Here is an 18,277-nt window from a genome sequence, read left to right as displayed (position 1 = left end):
CAGGGTGGTGAGCAGATTTCAGTTCCTTGCAATTATAGGACTGAGGGCTCAGCCTCTTGCTGGCTGTCACTTGGAGGCAACACTTCAGTCTCAGTGGCTACCTATGGTTTTTACCATCTGGCTTTTTATGCCCCCTCATACCATGGGCTTCCCTGGTGGCTCAGTGGTAAAGAATCAGCCTGCAATGCAGGAGATCCTGGTTCAATCCCTGGGTCGGGAAGATCCCCTGGAGAAGGAAATAGCAACCCACTCCAATATTCTTGCAGAGAGAATCCCATGGACAGAGGAGCCTGACGGGCTACAGTCCATGACGTCTCACTTGGACATAACTCACCCACTAAACAACAACATGATAGTTTATCAAAAGCCAGCGTGGGGTAAAGTTGAGTCTGCGAAGATAGAGGAACTCTTATCACCTTTGCCATGTGCTCCTGGTTAGAAGTAAGTCGCAAGTCTCACCTGCCCTCAGGCAGAGGCAGCTACTGGGAGTCACCCAGTCTTGTGAGTAGTGTATATCCACAGTTATTGTTGTGTAGTTGCTAAGTCATGTCTGACTCTTTGTGACCCCACAGACTGTAGCCCGCCAGGCTCCTCAGTCCATGGGATTCTCCAGGCAAGAATAGTGGAATAGGTTACCATTTCCTTCTCCAGGGGAATCTTCCCAACCCAGGGATTGAACCCACATCTCATGTCTCCTGCCTTGACAGGTGGGTTCTTTATGACTAATGCCACCTGGGAAACCCATATCCACAATTTGGCATAGCAAATGGAAATGGAAGCAATAGAAAAGAATCCCCAGGATCATGGCAAAGGGAGATCCCACCATCAGCTGTTTAGTAGGTCTGCAGGATGAAGGGCTCCAGCAGGATGGCTGTAAGGAAAACTAACCTCATGCATAGGCAATGTGAAGGGATGATCAAGGCTGTCAGAGTGTGTTAGTGCATGAATGATAGGTCTATAGAAAGCTAACTTAATAAAGATACAAGACAGTGATTAACTCTTGGAGAAACAGGGGTTGTACAAGAATGAGAATATAATCAGAATATGTATGATGACCCTCCTATGAATAATATTTGCATTGTCCTAATAAATCCTGATCTTACTGAAAGTAACAATAGCTCTATATTTGAGAGATGGAAAGTGGAGGTGGAGAGAGAACAGGTAGCAGGATATAAAAGATCATTCAGCTGGTATCTGGTCTGAACCACCGCAAGGAAAAAAAAGGTAGCAGAACAAGGTAGGCCTCTAGAATTTAAAATGGTTAATCAGGTAGTCCCTTGGACGGCACGGAGCTCAAACTAGTCAATCCTAAAGGAAATCAACCCTGAATATTCATTAGAAGGACTATTGCCGAAGCTGAATCCTTTGGCCACCTGATCCAAAAAGACGATTCATTAGAAAAAACCTTGATGCTGGGGAAAGATTGAAGGCAAAAGGAGAAGAGGACAGCAGAGGATGAGATGGTTGGATGGCATCACCAACTCAAGGGACATGAGTTTGAGCAAACTCCAGGAGATAGTGAAGGACAGGGAGGCCCGGCGTGCTGCAGTCCATGAGGTTGGTCACGACTTAGTGACTGAACACCAACAAAAACAAAATTAGATGGCGGAGTGGTCATGAATTGTTTCCTAATTCAGTTTCGCGGTCAAGCCTCGGCCAGCCAAATGTCCAGTTGGTAAACAGTAGATAAGACAACTGCTTTGCTCCTGTCCCAAGCCAGCTGTAAAGGGGACTTGAAAATAATGGATACAATTTGCCCCCTTCTTGTTCTCCTGCTGCAGCAGCTTGTTATCTCTGGGGAGGAGCTTTGCCAGGGTCGAGGGGAAGGGAGTTGAAAAGAAAAGGGAAATTACGTGGGCAGCTTTGTCTTCAATACCAAGCTCCTTGAAGAAAAGACCAGTTCAGCTAAGTAAAGGCAAGTTTCGTGATACCCCATGCCTTCCCCCTCCTCCTTCTTTCTCCTTTATCTTCTCCCTTCTTACAAGAGTTACAGAATAATGATTTAATTGCCAGTAAGACCTTGGGATAAAACAGACGTCCAGAACAGCACAGTTCGTTTTCAGAAGCTTAGGTTCTCAGAAACCAGAATGTGATTACTTAATAGTGAGCTTCTGAACAGTGAAACGTTATTAAATTGATTTGTTTTGCCAAAGCTGGTGGAGGTTCTCCTGGCCTGCCACCTGCCCATCAGAGGGCTGGTGAATGAATATACTGCAAAATTTCAAGCAGAGAGGAGCAGTGTGGGGAGAATTGAATTCATGCTGCTACTGTTCACATCATCTTCTTTGGTCTGTACAGAGAGAGGAATCCTCTTTTTATTTTCCTGAAGACTGAGCTCATTTTAAAATCATACCTGTTTTTAGTTTTTCGTCATACTTCTAAAGATGTCTCATAATATTTGTCATCAGTCAAAGGCCCTTGTTTGCTTGATACTTTGTTGTTCTGTGGTCAACTAAGTCATGTCCAACTCTGTGACCCCATGGACTGTAGCCCACCAGACTCCTCTGTCCTCTGCTCTCTCCCAGAGTTTGCACAAGTTCGTGACCTTTGAGTTCGTGATGCTATCTAACCATCTCATCCTCGGCCACCCTCTTCTTTTGCCTTCAGTCTTTCCCAGCATCAGGGTCTTTTCCAATGAGTCAGCTCTCCGCATCAGGGGCCGCATTGGAGATTCAGCTTCAGCAACAGTCCTTCCAATGAATATTCAGGGTTGGTTTCCTTTAAGATGGACTGGTTTGATCTCCTTGCAGTCCAAGGGACTGTTAAGAGTCTTCTCACTTTGGTCCTGGTTAATGGGTCTAGTGCCAGAGTTGATTGTCATTAGTAGGATTGACAGAAAGGGACCTATTTTAAAATTGCTTATAGAGCCAGAAGAATTAAGAGGAAATCTAATGAAAACTTTTTTCTTACATGAGAAATCTATAATTAACATATAAAGAGCCAGTCCATGAAGATGACTTTCTTTCTTGTCCTGGATGTCACTTGGTGTGGCTTTATGGCCCAGAGCCTCCCATGCAGGAAGCCTGGGGATAAAGCCAGCTCCCAGAGAACAATAGAGAGAAGCCCGCAGGCTATACTGTGCTCCCTCTGGTCTTCCAGGCACTGGGACAGGAAGGACAGTGTCTTACTGAGCAAGCCAGCATGGCGCTTTCCTGGCAACCACAGTTGAAAACTGATTAAGGGTTCCATCCTTGAAATCAGAACCAAGAAAAGGAAAATAAATTCTTCAGTGTATGGGGGGGGGGGGGGCGGTGCGAGGTGGGAGACATCTCAAGTGCAGAGTGGTCTTTGAACTTAAAAAGCTGTAGTATTTGAGTTCTTTAGCTTATGCATGAAAGCTGTCCAGTTTCTTCATTTCCTTTGTTGACATTCAGTCGGTCAGACCCTTCTGCTTCTTATTTGTTTTCCTTTTCTTCTAAAGCACTCTCCCTAATCCCTCATTTTCCAAAAGGCAGGGCCCATTGACTTTACATTATACAGTTGATCCTTGAACAACAGGGGTTGAACAGGGCGGATCCACTTCTACACAGATTCTTTTTTTCAGTTAAATATGACAATACTGCACAATCCAAGATCTGCATTGGTTGAGTCTGAGGATAGGGAGGAACTGTGGATACTGAGGGCCAGCTACAAATGATCTGTGGATTTTCAACCTTCCTGGACATCAGTGCCTCTAACGCCCGAATGATTTAAGAGTCAAATGTAGAATGTGTTGGCAACCACTCTCCTTGAGTCTCCTTTCTCCAGCCACATTCCTTTGTTTAGAAATTACCCTAGTTACCTCTTCTAAGTTTTCATCTTCCTGAGAATCAGATTTCAGAATTGTACATGTGGAATTATCCAAGTCCTGTATTTAACTATATACATACATGTAATATAATCACATGGCCTATATAAGAATAGAAAATTACCTGGGAGTTTGCACAAGAAATTGTTTACATGGGTCACCTCTGGGAAGCAGTATTAGGGGAGCAAGATTTGGCTTTTTACTTTTATTATTTTTTACTTCTTGATTGAAAGTACTTTCTTTTTTCTTTTTTTAGTACTTTCTTTTTGATAGTATTTTGTTGAAAGTAAGGTTTTTTAAACTAATGGAAAAGTTAGTTTGGAACAGGCTTCTTACCCCTAAGAATTATAGTTTCCTTTACAAAAGAAGCGAGAAATAACTGTACTTGCTCAGTCTCTTATTCAAGGCCGTTGAAGTAAGTAGGAACCACCTGAGCTCTGTAATACTGGCCCAGTATGTGAGCACAGTAGAATCATCTTTACAGCCGTTGAACTTGACTGTGTCTTTGAAAGTCAGACGTTAAGAATTTATTATGTTCATCCTTTTTGTATAAAAAGCAAAGAATGAAAAGTTTTTTGTTGTTGTTGTTGTTTTTAACCAAGAAATAGAAAGTGACTTGACCCAAATGATCCACTATTAATGGGCTCTTCCTCTGGAAGCAGGAATCAGGCTCTGGTCACCCTGGCATCCCCATGGTGAGTGATCAGCAAAGGATTGTGGGTTGAATGACGCCTCACTGTCCTTTCGCATAGGAACAGGCATTCACTGGCCACCAGGAGAGGTAAATGCGCTCTGAAAAGACATGCGCCAAGCACCCAGAACATCCCTGGCAGTCATGAGCTGTGCAGGAGGTCCTTACCTGACCCAGAAAGAAATCCCAGAGCATCCATCGCCACCAAGTCAAGCAGGTGGAATTCCTCTTCATTACCATGACTTGTAATATCTCTCTCCTTTCCTTTAACTCAGTATTTATACTGGCCATTTTTCCTTGTGTATCATCTTAGAGTAGCTTGTCTAATTATCCAAATGACCATGAGATATAAACAGTCCTGTCCCTCACATCCAAAGACACTGGGGGGAGGGGGGTAGCAAAGAAAAAGCGTAGTTGTCCAGAAGTTTTCTTTCTGCTTGTTATGTAACTCTCTAATCATCCTCCATTTTACTCATCTGTTTTAAAATATATTTTTTACAGGCCTAACATTGTCAGGCACTGTATTTACAATACTTTTGCTCAATAGTTTAAATTTTTGACTTACTGTTTCATCAAAAAGAATCTTTTTACTTAGATTATATCATCATGTAATTAATCATTGCAGTCACTTTGGTTGTTTTTAAATTTTTGAAATGAGATGATATGTGTGTTCAGTCATCAATTTGGTGGAGGAAAGAAATAGAAGGGATTCCATTTCAGGTCATGAACTGAAGGAACAAAATAGGTGTGAGTTAAAATGCTTATTTCTTTTTTGAATTAAAATAAACTTGGATGACTTATCTAGTAGGAAAAAGTAGTAGATTTAAGGAGAAAGCAGAAAAGAAATTATTTCACAAACGCAACAAAATTAACTATGATAACATTTTGGCTAAGTGGTTGGTAAATATGATTCCGTCATTTTATGAAATAGATTTTTGGGTACTTTTTCTACTCATTCTAAGAGTGTTCTACATTTACTTCTGAATGACAAGTTTTAAGTATATGAGTATTTTCTCTTTACTGATTTTAATGAATATTCATAAAGGCTATTCCTACAACTCGTCATTTCTCTCAAATAAGCTTCACTCAAAATCAAAGATTTGGAAGATTCATTGTGGCTAAAATTAGGGGCATGAAGGGCAAAAACGCATGTTTTTCAGCCTTTGTAAAAGAATCCATTAATGCAGCATGACAAGTAAGTACAATTTAGTGGCCCCTGGTTATTTTAAGCAGGAGGCCTTCTTAGAGGGCACACAAATAAAGTCAACATAGATCACCACTGGCCCCAGGCAGAGGGCCAGAGGTCAGCTCCCAAGGGCTGTCCACATTCTTTCCTGTCCTTCTGTGCTGACTCTTGTCTGGGGGCTCCAATCCTTTGGTAACAGACTTTGCTTGGCAGGACTTTTTTTTTTTTTTTTAATTATTTTTGTCTGTGCTGGGTCTTGGTTGCTGTGTTCAGGCTTTCTCTACTTGTGGCAAGCAAGGGGCTACTTTTCATTGCAGTGATCGGGCTTCTCATCACGGTGGCTCTAGGGCTTAGTTGTTCCACAGCAGGTGGGATCTTCCCGGATCAGAGATTGAACCCGTGTCCCCTGCACTGGCAGGCAGATTCTTAGCCACTGTACCATCAGGGAGTCCTCAGCGGGACTTTTAGTTTAAAAATATACAGACTAGAGGTGGTTTTGTCCCCAGGACTGGGAGTCACCCCAGCTCTGCATGCTCCACATGCTTCCTTGTCTATTGTTCATCCCAAATAAACTGGATTCTTGATTCTTGGAAGTGACTATTGCATCATTGGGAGATGAAACATGGGAGTCTTCTGAGAACTCATTTTTCCTCCCATTTGAGTAAAATAAGTTGAAAATAGAGGAAAGACATTTTATACTTCCTGGCATGTAATATCTTGGCTACTTTGAAAAGCTCCCAGTTTAGTGACAGCATCAGAATGACATAAAGACACACGCGATGATTCAGTGGTTCAGCTCCAGAAAGGACACAAATCACCCTGTCTTTGTTGGTCTTGGTCTGGCACCAGCTAAACATGAATGGCAGAGAGCTGAATTTTCCTGTCTGTAAAAATAATGTGTGAACAAGCAGGCAGTGCAATTGTGTAGTCCACGAGAGAAGCTTCTGTTGTCGCTTGGGTGGGTTGGCCCCAAATGCACCGCCTTCGGGGTTCTTCCTGGGCTTTCTCACCTCGTGTGGATTTAGATCTGATCTGCCTCATACTGAATTCTGCCCTGGAGTGAACAGCGTCGCAGCCTTAGAAGCAGCAGCCGTCAAGTCTGGGTCGGGATCCTCACCCGGATCCCTTCGACCTAGAGAGCGAATTAAATTAGAAGTGGAGCAGATTCAATGTGGCTGACTGTGATTGCTCATTTCTTCCTCTTTTTTTCTAACGTTTTCAACTTTCTATTTTATAAAATTGGAATATAACCAACTAACAGTGTTCCAATAGTTTCAAGTGAACAGCAAAGGGACTCCACCATACGTCTACATGTATCCGTGTGTGCGTGCAAGTTCAGTCACTCAGTCACGTCTGACTCTGCAACCCCATGGACTGTAGCCCACCAGGCTCTTTTGTTCATGGGATCCTCCAAGCAAGAATACTGGAGCAGGTTGCCATTTCTTTCTCCAAGGGATCTTCCCGAGCCAGGGATTGAACCTGCATCTCCTATGACTCCTGCATTGGCAAGTGGATTCTTTACCACTGAGCCACCTGGGAAACCCATATATGTATCCATTTTCCCCCAAACTCACCTCCCATCCAGGCTGCCACATAACATTGAGCGGAGTTCCGTGTGCTATATAGCAGGTCCTTGTTGGTTATCCATTTTAAATATAGCAGTGTGTACATGTTCATCCCAAACTATAAAACATTGATTCCTTTTTCCAAATCCATATCCCCACACAGATCATAAAGACATCTTTAAATATTCATGTCAGAATGCAATTAGGTAGGAAAACTGCTGCGGAGTAACTGGTATGACTGTAGCTCAGGCAACTGAAAAAAATATGAACCGTTCTCACCAGCGTCCTTTGTGTTTGATGTCTCAGTGCTAAAGCATTAAGCGTGGGTTTCTTTCTGGGTTCTCCTAGGAGAAGCCACTGTAGTAACCAGAGAAAAATGTTACCCCTTTGCTAGGAACAGAAACCTCAGGGGGATAAGTAGCCATCCGGATACCAGAAGCTTTAGAGTCCGGGAAGTCCCCACCTACAAGCAGGTTGTGTGCCAGAAATTGTTTGTAGTTCATTGCTTGAAACCCAGAGCACATTTTCCTGGAGGCAGGCTATCAGTGGTGCCTCAGAAGCCTCTTGAGCCCATAATATACTGCAGAGCAGTCCTGTGCAGTCAGCGGGACAGGAGCTGGCCACTCTATCACGGTGTTTTATATCCGGCCGTGTAGACCCCTGTCATTCAGTCCCGGAGGTCATGAGACCACAGGTGCATAGGTTTCCTCCCTGACTTGCAGCTCAGGCCAGGAGTAGCAACGCATTATCAAGGCTGAACGGGCTTTCCTCACCGCCCCTCCTCAGCCCCTTCCCCCTGAGCTCCCTTTCCCAGAGCTAGAGGGAACGGTGGGAGAGGCATCCTAGGGCCCACTGACGAAGCCAGCGCTACTCTGATGGTCACATGCACACGAATCTCCTGGAGATGAGCCGAAATTGCAGGTTCTGATTCAGCTGGCCGAGGGTGGGCCCTGAGAGACTGAATTTCCCACAAGCTCCTGGGTGATGGCGATGCTGCTGGTCCACAGTCTCCCTCCCCAGTTTGAGTAGCAAGAGCCTGTCAGCCTCATAGGAGGGAAGAGTGGGTTGTGGATGGGGAATCCTGCCACTCCAGAAAGGGCCTTAAGGGTGAGAGAGCTGAGATCTGAGACAGAGGCTTTATCTGGGTTCCTTTTGTGTTGAGAACTTTTGGCCAGGTGGGAAAGAAGTGGGTAATGCTAAAGTTGATAGGGAGCATTCTCCAGGAGCCTCAGTCTCTGGCTCCTGGACGCCTGTTTAGTGTGTGAGCATCACCAGAGGGAACCAGGCGGCTTCTTCTGCTCACCAAGGGTCTCTGGTGCAGGTGGACAAAGAGTGTACTTTGCAAAACCAATCTGAACACAGTGCCACAAAACGGTAAGGAACACGGGCCTGGTTTTAATTCTGTCTCCACCACTGACCAGCTGTGTGTCCTTGAGCACATCCTTTGTGCCTAAGTATCCTGTCTTCAGGCTTCCCAGCTGGCACTAGTGGGTAAAAAAAAAAAAAAAAAAAAAGAAACCCGCCTGCCACTGCGGGAGACATAAGAGACGTGGGTTCGATCCCTGGATCAGGAAGATCCCCTGGAGGAGGAAATGGCAACCCACTCCAGTATTCTCGCCTGGAGAATCCCATGGACACAGCAGCTTAGCAGGTTACAGTCCATGGACTCACAGAGAGTCAGACGCAACTGAAACAGCTTAGCATGCCCACATCCTCTGTCTTCATCAGTAAAGTGAGGTTGAAATTAGTGCCTACCTCTAAGGGTAATGGGAAATTAAGTTATCCGCACAGAGTATAAAGTGCCCATACAGTGGTGGTGATGGTGGTTAAATGAGTAATTTGAGATTACGGGCTTGGAATTCAGTTTCTCATTTAACTGTTTATTACGTGTGTGGTTGTGGGTTAGTTGCTAAGTTGTGTCTGACTCTTGGGACCCCATGGACTAGCCCGCCAGGCTCCTCTGTCCATGGGATTTTCCAGGCAGAAAATGGAACTGGAGTGGGTTGCCATTTCCTTCTCCAGGGGATCTTCCTGACCCAGGGATTGAACCCGGGTCTCCTGCATGGCAGGCAGATTCTTTACCAACTGAGCTGCCAGGGAAGCCCCTGTTACCTCTGCAGCCTTGGGCAAATGACCTCACACCTCTGACCTTCCATTATGTTCCCTGTGACATGGAAATGATAGAAGTACCTCCTTCATCGGGTTTGGGGAATGATGAAAAAAAGTGAAGCGTGGGCATTCCCCTGCAGTCCAGTGGTTAGGACTCCACACGCATACTGCAGCAGGCACAGATTCTCTCCCTGGTTGGGCAGCTAAGTGCAGCCAAAAAGAAAAAATAAAAAGGTAAAGTGCTTATACAATGCCTGGCACATAGTAAGTTCTCAATAAACAACAGTTCTAGCTGGTAAAGTAGACCAGTTGGAGAAGAGGAGTTTTCAAACCGTGCTCCAAGAGTTAGTGGTTTTACCAGAATGTGCCTTGGGGGTGGTCAGGAGGCTGTCATTGGTCCCATCCACACCCACTGTCGCCTTCAACCGAAGGGGCTCATCTTTGTTGGGCTTCAGCATCAAGATTTGACTTAGAAAAAAAGGTTTACAAGTCACTATTTGGGAGCTATGGTGTCTTGTGGGACCATGGGAGGATTTCCTTTCCTTGAACAAAGATTGAAATAGCAGATGGTGAATATAAAAGGATACGTGTATATATAACCCAAAGTTACATGGGGCTGAACTGAATTATAGAGTTAATTTATGTCGTTGGATGGACATTGTCCAGAGTGATCACTCTGCAGCATGGCTAATGATGTAATCTCTTGTTCTCTCCCGTAGATGAGCACCATGCCAGGACTGCCGACTCGGCCCTGCTTCTACGACATAGATCTTGATACAGACACAGAGCAAGTTAAAGGCTTGTTCTGAGTGAGCAAGATTTTCACAGGACCCGATTCAGGTAGGCTGTTGGGCTTTTCACTTTTCCTTTCTTTCTTTGCTTTCTTTTTTCCCTAGTTCAGATCTCTCTCTTTTTTTTTTTTTTTTTTACGCAAATGGCCTGATATGTATCCTCACTTGGTTACTGTGAACCCCTACCTAGTTACAGTCATGACCGGGGTCACGCCTGGGTATGGATTTGTTTTTAGATGGGCAGCTCCTTGGTTTACCTGGATTCCATTCCAATGAAAGTCAATCATGCCATCTCTGAATATAGATTTGTTTAAGACGTCTCTTGCCCTAACAAAGGAGTCCTGTAAACTCATTACTCTTTTTCTAGAATTAGAACCAATATCTGCTGTCATCAGCTCCACTACCTTTACCTTCTACCGCACATCTCTTAGTCCAGAGTTAGAACCCTGTGATCAAGGACTCCCAGTGTGTTCCTTTCCTGGGGTTGCCATAACAATGTCACAACTGGACGACTCAAACAACAGATGTTTATGCTCCCACAGTTCTGGAGGTGAGAAGTCTGAAGTCAAAGTGTCATCCAAAGGCCATGGACTCAGATTCTGGCAGAATCCTTGCTGTCCTTTTCCTGGCTTCTGGTGGTGGCCATCCATCCTTGTCAGCCCTCTGTCTCCTCCCTGTCTCTTCCTAAAAAGATACCAGGCACATTGAATGGCAACCCACCTTTCTGACCTCATCTTAACTTGATTTGATTTGATCTGCTAAGACCCTATTGCCTGTTGAAGTCACTGTCGTGGGTACTAGGTCAGGACTTCAGTGCACCTGTGGAGGATACAGTGTAACTCATAGCATTGTCGCCCAGCAGGGGGTTGGGCTCTTGTAACACTGGAAGGATTCAGAGATGGGACAGATCCTCTAGCTCCAAGGGTCCTGTGAGTCACAGGAAAGGACAGGGCAGCAGAAACGAGAGCCCTTGATGACTCACCGTCCACACAGTGTCGAGGGTTGGGCTTGCCTTGGAGCTGGCTTAGGCAGCCCACAGCAGGAGGGGTGTGGGGCTTTGGTCTCATTCACGTCTCCCCCTCTGTCCTGCGACCACACCTGCTGGCTTCTGCCCTGGCTTCCCATCACGAAGAACACCCTCCTAATTCTCCTCCCTGGAAAACTCCATCAGAAGTTGAGAGACCTGGAGCTGCTCTTCCCCACCCGTATATCAAACACGTCCTCAGCGTATTCTCAGGATGCTTTCCTTCCCACAAACACCCCACTCCTTCTCCCACTCCCTCCAGTTCCTGGTCCTTAGCCCAGTACCTTTCCCTCTTGCCAGCATATTCTGGGCCTTCCAGATGAGCTTGTTTGACCTGAAGACCCTTCTTTCCGGTTGTCCCTGAGTTATGCCCTAAGCCAGCCACACAGGACTCTCAGCTTTTGTTTGTTCCACCTGTTGTTGTGTTTGTTGTAGAGTCCCTTAGTCGTGTCCGACTCTTGAGATCCCATAGACTGTAGCCCACAGGCTCCTCTGTCCATAGGATTCTCTGAGCAGGAATACTGGAGTGGGAATCCATTCCCTTCTCCAGGGGATCTTCCTGACCCAGGGATTGAACCTGTGTCTCCCACTTAGCAGGTGGATTCTTTATCACTGAGCCACATGAGAAGCCGCTTTGTTTAACTACTGAGTTAACACAGGGAATTTGGTTTTGCTTTTTGTTAAGTCTGTTACTGTTACACTGAAGACTTAGGCTAGGATGAGCAAGGTAAAAGACAAGTTAATACAAAGTTTGGAATTTGGGTTGTGTGTGTGGTATTTGGGGTTGTCCATGTGTGTTTTTTGCTGAGGAGTGAGGACTGTATTTAGTTTTAACCACGACCACACTTCATATCCTTGTCATTACTGATGAAGAAAACTGCAGAAACTGAACTAAGGCAGGCTGATTTAACAGAGAAGTCCATAAACTTGAGCTTTGATAACAGTTCTTTTGGTCTTTTGATACAGCGGTGCATGCGTATGTGTGTGAAGGCCTGGAGTTTCCCAGCCAGGCCTTGGGGGAAATCACAGTATCATTCCTCTTAAACTTCGTGTTGACCCTGTCCAGACTAATCTCTCTTGTCATGTCAGCCCATCATACCACATTTCTGCCACTTAATTGTCTTTCTCCAGAACAATAATGTGCAATTCTTTTCTCTCTCTGGGACATTTCTTTTCCAATCTTTTGGTCCATTTTCATTTGCTCGCCAAATAGGTCATGTAAATCTAATTGTTCCTTAATTGTCGCAGTTAAGACTCATGTAACGCCAGACAGCATGTGCTCAGCTTCACCCACACCTGCACCTAAACACTGGTGTCCTCGTTCCCTTGGCGAGTGTCCCTTTGGACTTGAAGGACTGAGCAGAGTTTCGGGGTCAGGACACTGGCCTGTGGGGATTCCCTCCAATGGGCCAGGTATTGTGCTAAGCACCCCTTGCAGACACGTGTTGTCCCGAGAAGTTAAATCCTTCCTGTGGTCACTGAGGGGGGGAAGCCGAGGGGTGACCCTGATTCACCAGACGGCAGAGGAATCATATTGCCTCTCCACTCTCAGCCCTACCTCTTGCTACACAGCTACATCAGGAATTGCTTCGCCATCCCCGGTCACGTGTCACGCTGGCCCCAACACCATGCGATGGGTAGTAGTGTTAGGTCAGAGTTACGGAAACTCTGGCCCAGACACGTCACTCACTTGCTCAGGTCGCACAGCTGAGAAGTACCAAAGCCAAGATTCAACCCAGATCCTCTTACTCTTGGTCTCACCCCATCATTTCTGCCCCAAACGGTAAATGAATTTTGGCCCATTCTGGAAGATGATAACCATTTCTTTGAACAGATTCGTAATTTGGGGATAACCAGGTGAATTCTTTTTTAATAACAAAAGGTAATTATTTGAGTATTAAAAGCTATGACTTTGTCAAAGCTCTTTTCAGTCAGGGTATACTAGAACTTCCCCTTAACTTAACTCTCTCTTCGAGTGGCTTTTCCCACTCACTTATCCAAGACTTCTTTCTTTGGTGTGAATTGCCAAACTCTGTTGTAGGCTTGGTGGGCAGTAGTTCAAAACCCATCACTTCACCCTGCCTGAATAACTGCAGACGATCCAGGAAGAGAAAACCACTATACAAAGCAAACATTCCCTCTCGGGGTCTCCTTAGACTAATGAACCCACTGACTAACACTCAGAGGTCTTTGGCTATTAAAAATGCATGAAATAAAAATGTTAAAGTTTGAATGATAACTCAGATTTGGGCACATTTTGGGAGAGGAAATGTTTGGTGGGTTGCTCTGCTCACATGGTGTTCAGACTCCAGATCTTTCTGTGGACTCAGCGGCAGAGCATCAGTCTTCTTACTGTGCACAATGTGTTGCAGACGTGACATGTCCCATATGGAAGAAGCTTCTCCTTTCTTCCCTTCCATTTCCTCTCCTTCCCTGTTCATCTCACCTTCCAGGAAATGGTGAGACTTCCTACAATCGAGAAGTATCAAGAAACCACCACAGTTTGAGTTCTTGCTTCTTCTTTCCAAACTTCCCCTGTCATGCTTTTGCCATTGTCAGAATAAGGGCACGATTCATTCTTTTGGATGTCACCAAATGGAACTAATTAAAATAAGTTGTTTGCCCCAGTGAAATTGATCCTGTGACATTACTGGTCAGTCTTTTGTTAGAAGATGACTGAATTTGAGGGTTTGACTCCCCCCTCCTTTGGATTTCTTGTTTTGAATCTTTATCATATTTCTGAGTCTTGGCAGGATTCAAATGAATTCAAGAAAGCCTGGCAGATTTCCTGAAGGATTCAGACACTCCCTTACCTCATTCTGATGTGCACAGTTATGATTAGTATGGAATCAAATTGACTCTGGTCCTGCTATCATTGTTTTTCTTGAATTGCACATGCAGAAAGTAGTATAATGTTAATACCAGTTCATTTTCTTCCCCAGACTGTCTTCGGAGCAGAAAGTTTCAGTGATATTTAATTATCATAAGTTAATCTTGAGTGGCTGCTGCCTGCAAGCCTTCTGTGGACAGAGTCTCTGATCCTCAGACTGTAAACCATAGTTTCAGGGTTTCTTAGGGTTGCTCCTGAACGCTATGATTTTAATCCTGAAACTGTCTTTTCAAGAAGCAGCTCAAAAATTGTTCCTCCTCATTGTGTTTCAAGAAAAAGGTCTTCAGTTCCTCACGTGAAGCCATCCTTGGAATAGAGTAAGCCCCTGTTTTCCACTCCCAGGCAGGAGCCAAAACAGGCTGGAAGCCCAAGCTACTTAAATAAAAGATTGTGATAATTAAATCTAAGGTGACATCTGTAACATCTCTGAAAGATGGTGATAATTAACTCTCCCCTATCTAACTGAAAGGGAATGTTTTGAAGCTTGACAGCTGTGAGATTCTTAATTAATTCGCTTTTAAAGGAAACTTTTCCTGGGGAGCAGGGGGTCTAATAATCTTTTTTTTTTTAATAAGGCATGGAAAATAGTATTTCTGAAAACTCTGGAAACATGATTTTCTAATAACTTTAAATTTATATGTGGCTAATATATAAGAAATTCCTGGTCAATGAAAAAAGAAAAGTTTCAGTTATGACACTAGTTAAAATTGACTACTTGTTTTAAAAAGGTTAGAACTTGTAAAGTAGAGGAAAAGTTTTGACTAAATGCTATGAACCTGAAATTCTCTCCATTTCACTGAAGCCATTTTTTAATCAGACATTCAGACTGGTTATTAAGCACCCAGTGACTGTTAGACACCTTAACTAACAGGAGATGCAGAGTCAATTCTTCTCGATTCAAAGCAAATCTCAAACAAATCATAATGCAAAAGATTCTAAATCAGTCACCTTTCAGCTTTTAAAAATTGTCAAAATATGTCAGCATCAACTTTACAAATACTATTGAGACTGACTTTTTATTTTAAAGTCACATTGGTAGCATATTTGACTTTATTATTCAACAATGAGAACCAATAAAAGATGGTTTTCAGCAAAGAAAACCCAAGAGCCAAGTTTTATTACCAGTAATTGATATAAGGGTGTGTGCTGTGTGTGCTTAGCACTTGGTCGTGTCCGACTCTCTGCAACCCCATGGACTATAGCCCGCCAGGCTCCTCTATCCATGGGGATTCTCCAGGCAAGAGTACTGGAGTGGATTGCCATTCCCTCCTCCAGGGGATCTTCCCAACCCAAGGATCAAACCCAGGTCTCCCACATTGCAGACGGATTCTTTACCATCTGAAATTTTCTTAGTTAAATAAAGAGAGGACAACTCCTTTCCTCTATGAGATGTGTATGTGTGTGTGTACACACACGCGCTTCTTCTATCCCCAAGACTGCTATAACAGATACTTGGTGGTTTAAAATACCAGAAACATATCCTTTTGTGGTTCTAGAGGTTAGAAGCCTGAAATCAATATTAGTAGGCTGAAATCTGGAACCTCCTGGTTGACACTAGCCTTAACCCGCCTGCCAATGCAAGACATGTAAGAGATGATGATTCCATCCCTGGGTCAGGAAGTTCCCCTGGAGAAAGAAATGGCAACCCATGCCAGTATTCTTGCCTAGGAAATTCCATGGACGGAGGAGCCTGGCGGGCTACAGTCCATAGGGTTGCACAGAGTCAGACACGACTGAAGCGACTTAGCACACACTCACAGGCCGAAATCAAGGTGCCAACAAGGCCACGCTCCATCCAGCAGAGGCGCTCGGAAAGAATCCCTTTCTTGCCTCCTGCATATTCCTGCAGCTGTCAGCAGGCTGTGTCTTGTGGCCACGTCACTCCAAGTTCTGTTTTCCAAAAGATGTCTTATTAAATACTTCTAGAATTGTTTTTTCCCCCACTGAATAAACACCAGACAACGGATTCATCTGCACCTTCACTCTTGCATTTCTGATTTTTTTTAATGCATAATCAGACTTTCTATACCCACCCTTTGAGTTTTCTGAAAATATAGAACCGCAGATCTAAGCCCCTTTAAATACTAAGTCATTGGTATAGAGGTCACATGGTTAATCCGAGGGTCTTCCACGAAGCCCACCCTCACCCCCGCCACCCCCACAGCACAGCACCCCTCTTCCCTCCCCAGGAGTCACTGTGCCTCCCGTCTGAGGTCGCCAGAGCCATCCATGTGAGGCTGGCATGGCCCTGAGCAGAGAGGCAAGGTCTGCACCAGGGAGACTTCCCTTCCTAACATCAAAAATATTTTCATTTTGATAATGTTTATTATGCTTGCGTTCCTCCTGTTTTCTGTTTACTTCCCTGACTTGAATCAGGCATTAGGGGAGTATTTGGAATTCTTCGTCCCCTGCCTTCATCAAGGTCTTCTGTTCTGAAGCTAATCCAGCATCCTTTCTGACTCCAGACCCTGCACTCAGCTGTGGGAGGCCGGCTCGCCATATTCCAGCCGAGTCTGAACTCTTGGCCCAGTAGATAAATTCCTCCATGTATAAATTCAGATCAAAGGCCAAGTGCTTATATTTACATTTCTCCTGGTGAACACTTTTTTTTTTTAGACTTAGGTGTCTTGTTTATTCTTTTTAAAATGTGGTTTGATCACTTCTTTTCCTGAAAGACTGCAGGATTTACAGTGGCAGAGAGTCTTAGCATCCTTTGTGAGAAAACAGCAAAGCTTTAACAGTAGTAAGAAATTCCAGATCCACTCACTTCCATTCTTGTCCTAGAGGAATTTTTCAGACTGTGCTTTCTGAGTCTATGATAAAAGTGAAACTGAAATCCAAGGCAACAAGCTTCCTAATCTAAAACCCTGGGATGTTCCCATTCAACAGGATCCTGGAAACTTGTAGATCCCAAATTTAGAAGTCAGAGGATTTCAACCATGGCCCCCAAGCAAAATCTTTTCAGAAACTCAGAACTGCAACCTGCCATGTCCATGCTGGCTCGGTCCTAAGTGGTGCAGAATCGGATTCTCCACTGCTCATAAGTAAAAAGACTCTGTTTCACCCTAGATAATATACATGTTTCAGTCCAGGTTGGGTGCATGAGACAAGTGCTTGGGCCTGATGCACTGGGAAGACCCAGAGGGATCGGGTGGAGAGGGAGGTGGGAGGGGGGACGGGGATGGGGAATACATGTAAATCCATGGCTAATTCATTTCAATGTATGACAAAAACTACTGTAATGATGTAAAGCAATTAGCCTCCAACTAATAAAAATAAATGGAAAAAAAAAAAAAGTAAAAAGACTCCAAGCAATGATCCCAGCCTTGTCTTGTGAATAGAATCACTTATCTGCTCTCAAATTTTCTTGAATTCTCTAGCTTTAGAGCTATAACATATGAACAGTTTGACACCAGAGGAAAAGGCCATTCTTAAACCACTGAAAATTTTTTTTTTTTTTCTGTCTTTCAGGCTCCACAGATGGAAACTACTCCTTGCCTTTTTGCTGCAGTTGGAGAAGAAAGTGAATTTGAAATATGCTGTTACGCAATGCTGGGGAAATGGTGAAATAGGCCAAAGATTTATTCTTCGTTCAAGACAAATTCTGTTTGCAACAGAGTCTAGCATTCAGAAAAAGGACCTCCCCCAAGTCTTGAAAGAAACTAATTTATTTTCTATTTCTGCAGAGTTTACATGATTTCCCACTGCTTACACTTTAGAACGTTTATTTTATGGGGGCTGAGGGATTAAAAGAGTGTGAACGAACAGGTAACATTTTCCACGATGGAATTCTCTATTTGGTCTTTGAACTGAAAATAAACATGTATGTAGAAAACCAACCAACATGTTTTCAGTGCCAGATAAGACTCCCTGCTCTCTAGAGGTAGCTATTCATGGTGGGGTTGCTACCTGACACTGATTTCCTGGAAAACTGTCAATGCAACCATAGCTTTATAAACATAACAAGGGAAAAATAACAGAGAAATATCAGGTCAATTATGAAATCTTCTGACCGCTGGCAGGTTGTAATATCCTCTGGAACAAAGTGAGTTTTATATCCAGAATGACTTTTGAGTGTCAGGGAAGTTTACATCACTTACCTAAAAACTAATGGGTTTATGCTAGCTTCTTCCACCGTTGAGTGAATCTCAATGGCCATTAAACTCCCGAAGGCCTATAGGGCAAGAGAAGTGACTCTTTAAGGTTGGGTGATTGGCAAATGTTTTTCCATTTG

At 44.0% G+C, this 18,277-nt stretch overlaps 1 protein-coding gene across 3 annotated transcripts in view; it reads left to right on the top strand.

Moving 5' to 3' along the window:
• Positions 1–17,882, top strand: part of MTHFD1L (methylenetetrahydrofolate dehydrogenase (NADP+ dependent) 1 like) — a 176,222-nt gene extending 158,340 nt beyond the window's left edge. For all 3 annotated transcript variants that reach the window (XM_070461630.1, XM_070461631.1, XM_020895877.2), the window contains exons 27-28: positions 10,058–10,178; positions 17,515–17,882. In XM_070461630.1, the coding sequence (XP_070317731.1) occupies positions 10,058–10,147 (90 nt within the window). In that variant the 3' untranslated portion in view covers positions 10,148–10,178; positions 17,515–17,882. The remainder of the gene's footprint in view (positions 1–10,057; positions 10,179–17,514) is intronic.
• Positions 17,883–18,277: the final 395 nt, after the last annotated feature.

This window comes from Odocoileus virginianus, chromosome 34, assembly GCF_023699985.2.
Source record: "Odocoileus virginianus isolate 20LAN1187 ecotype Illinois chromosome 34, Ovbor_1.2, whole genome shotgun sequence".
NCBI classification, from domain to species: Eukaryota; Metazoa; Chordata; class Mammalia; order Artiodactyla; family Cervidae; genus Odocoileus; species Odocoileus virginianus.
The sequence above is the reverse complement of the archived record's forward strand: the minus strand, read 5'-3'. Positions and strand labels throughout refer to the sequence as shown.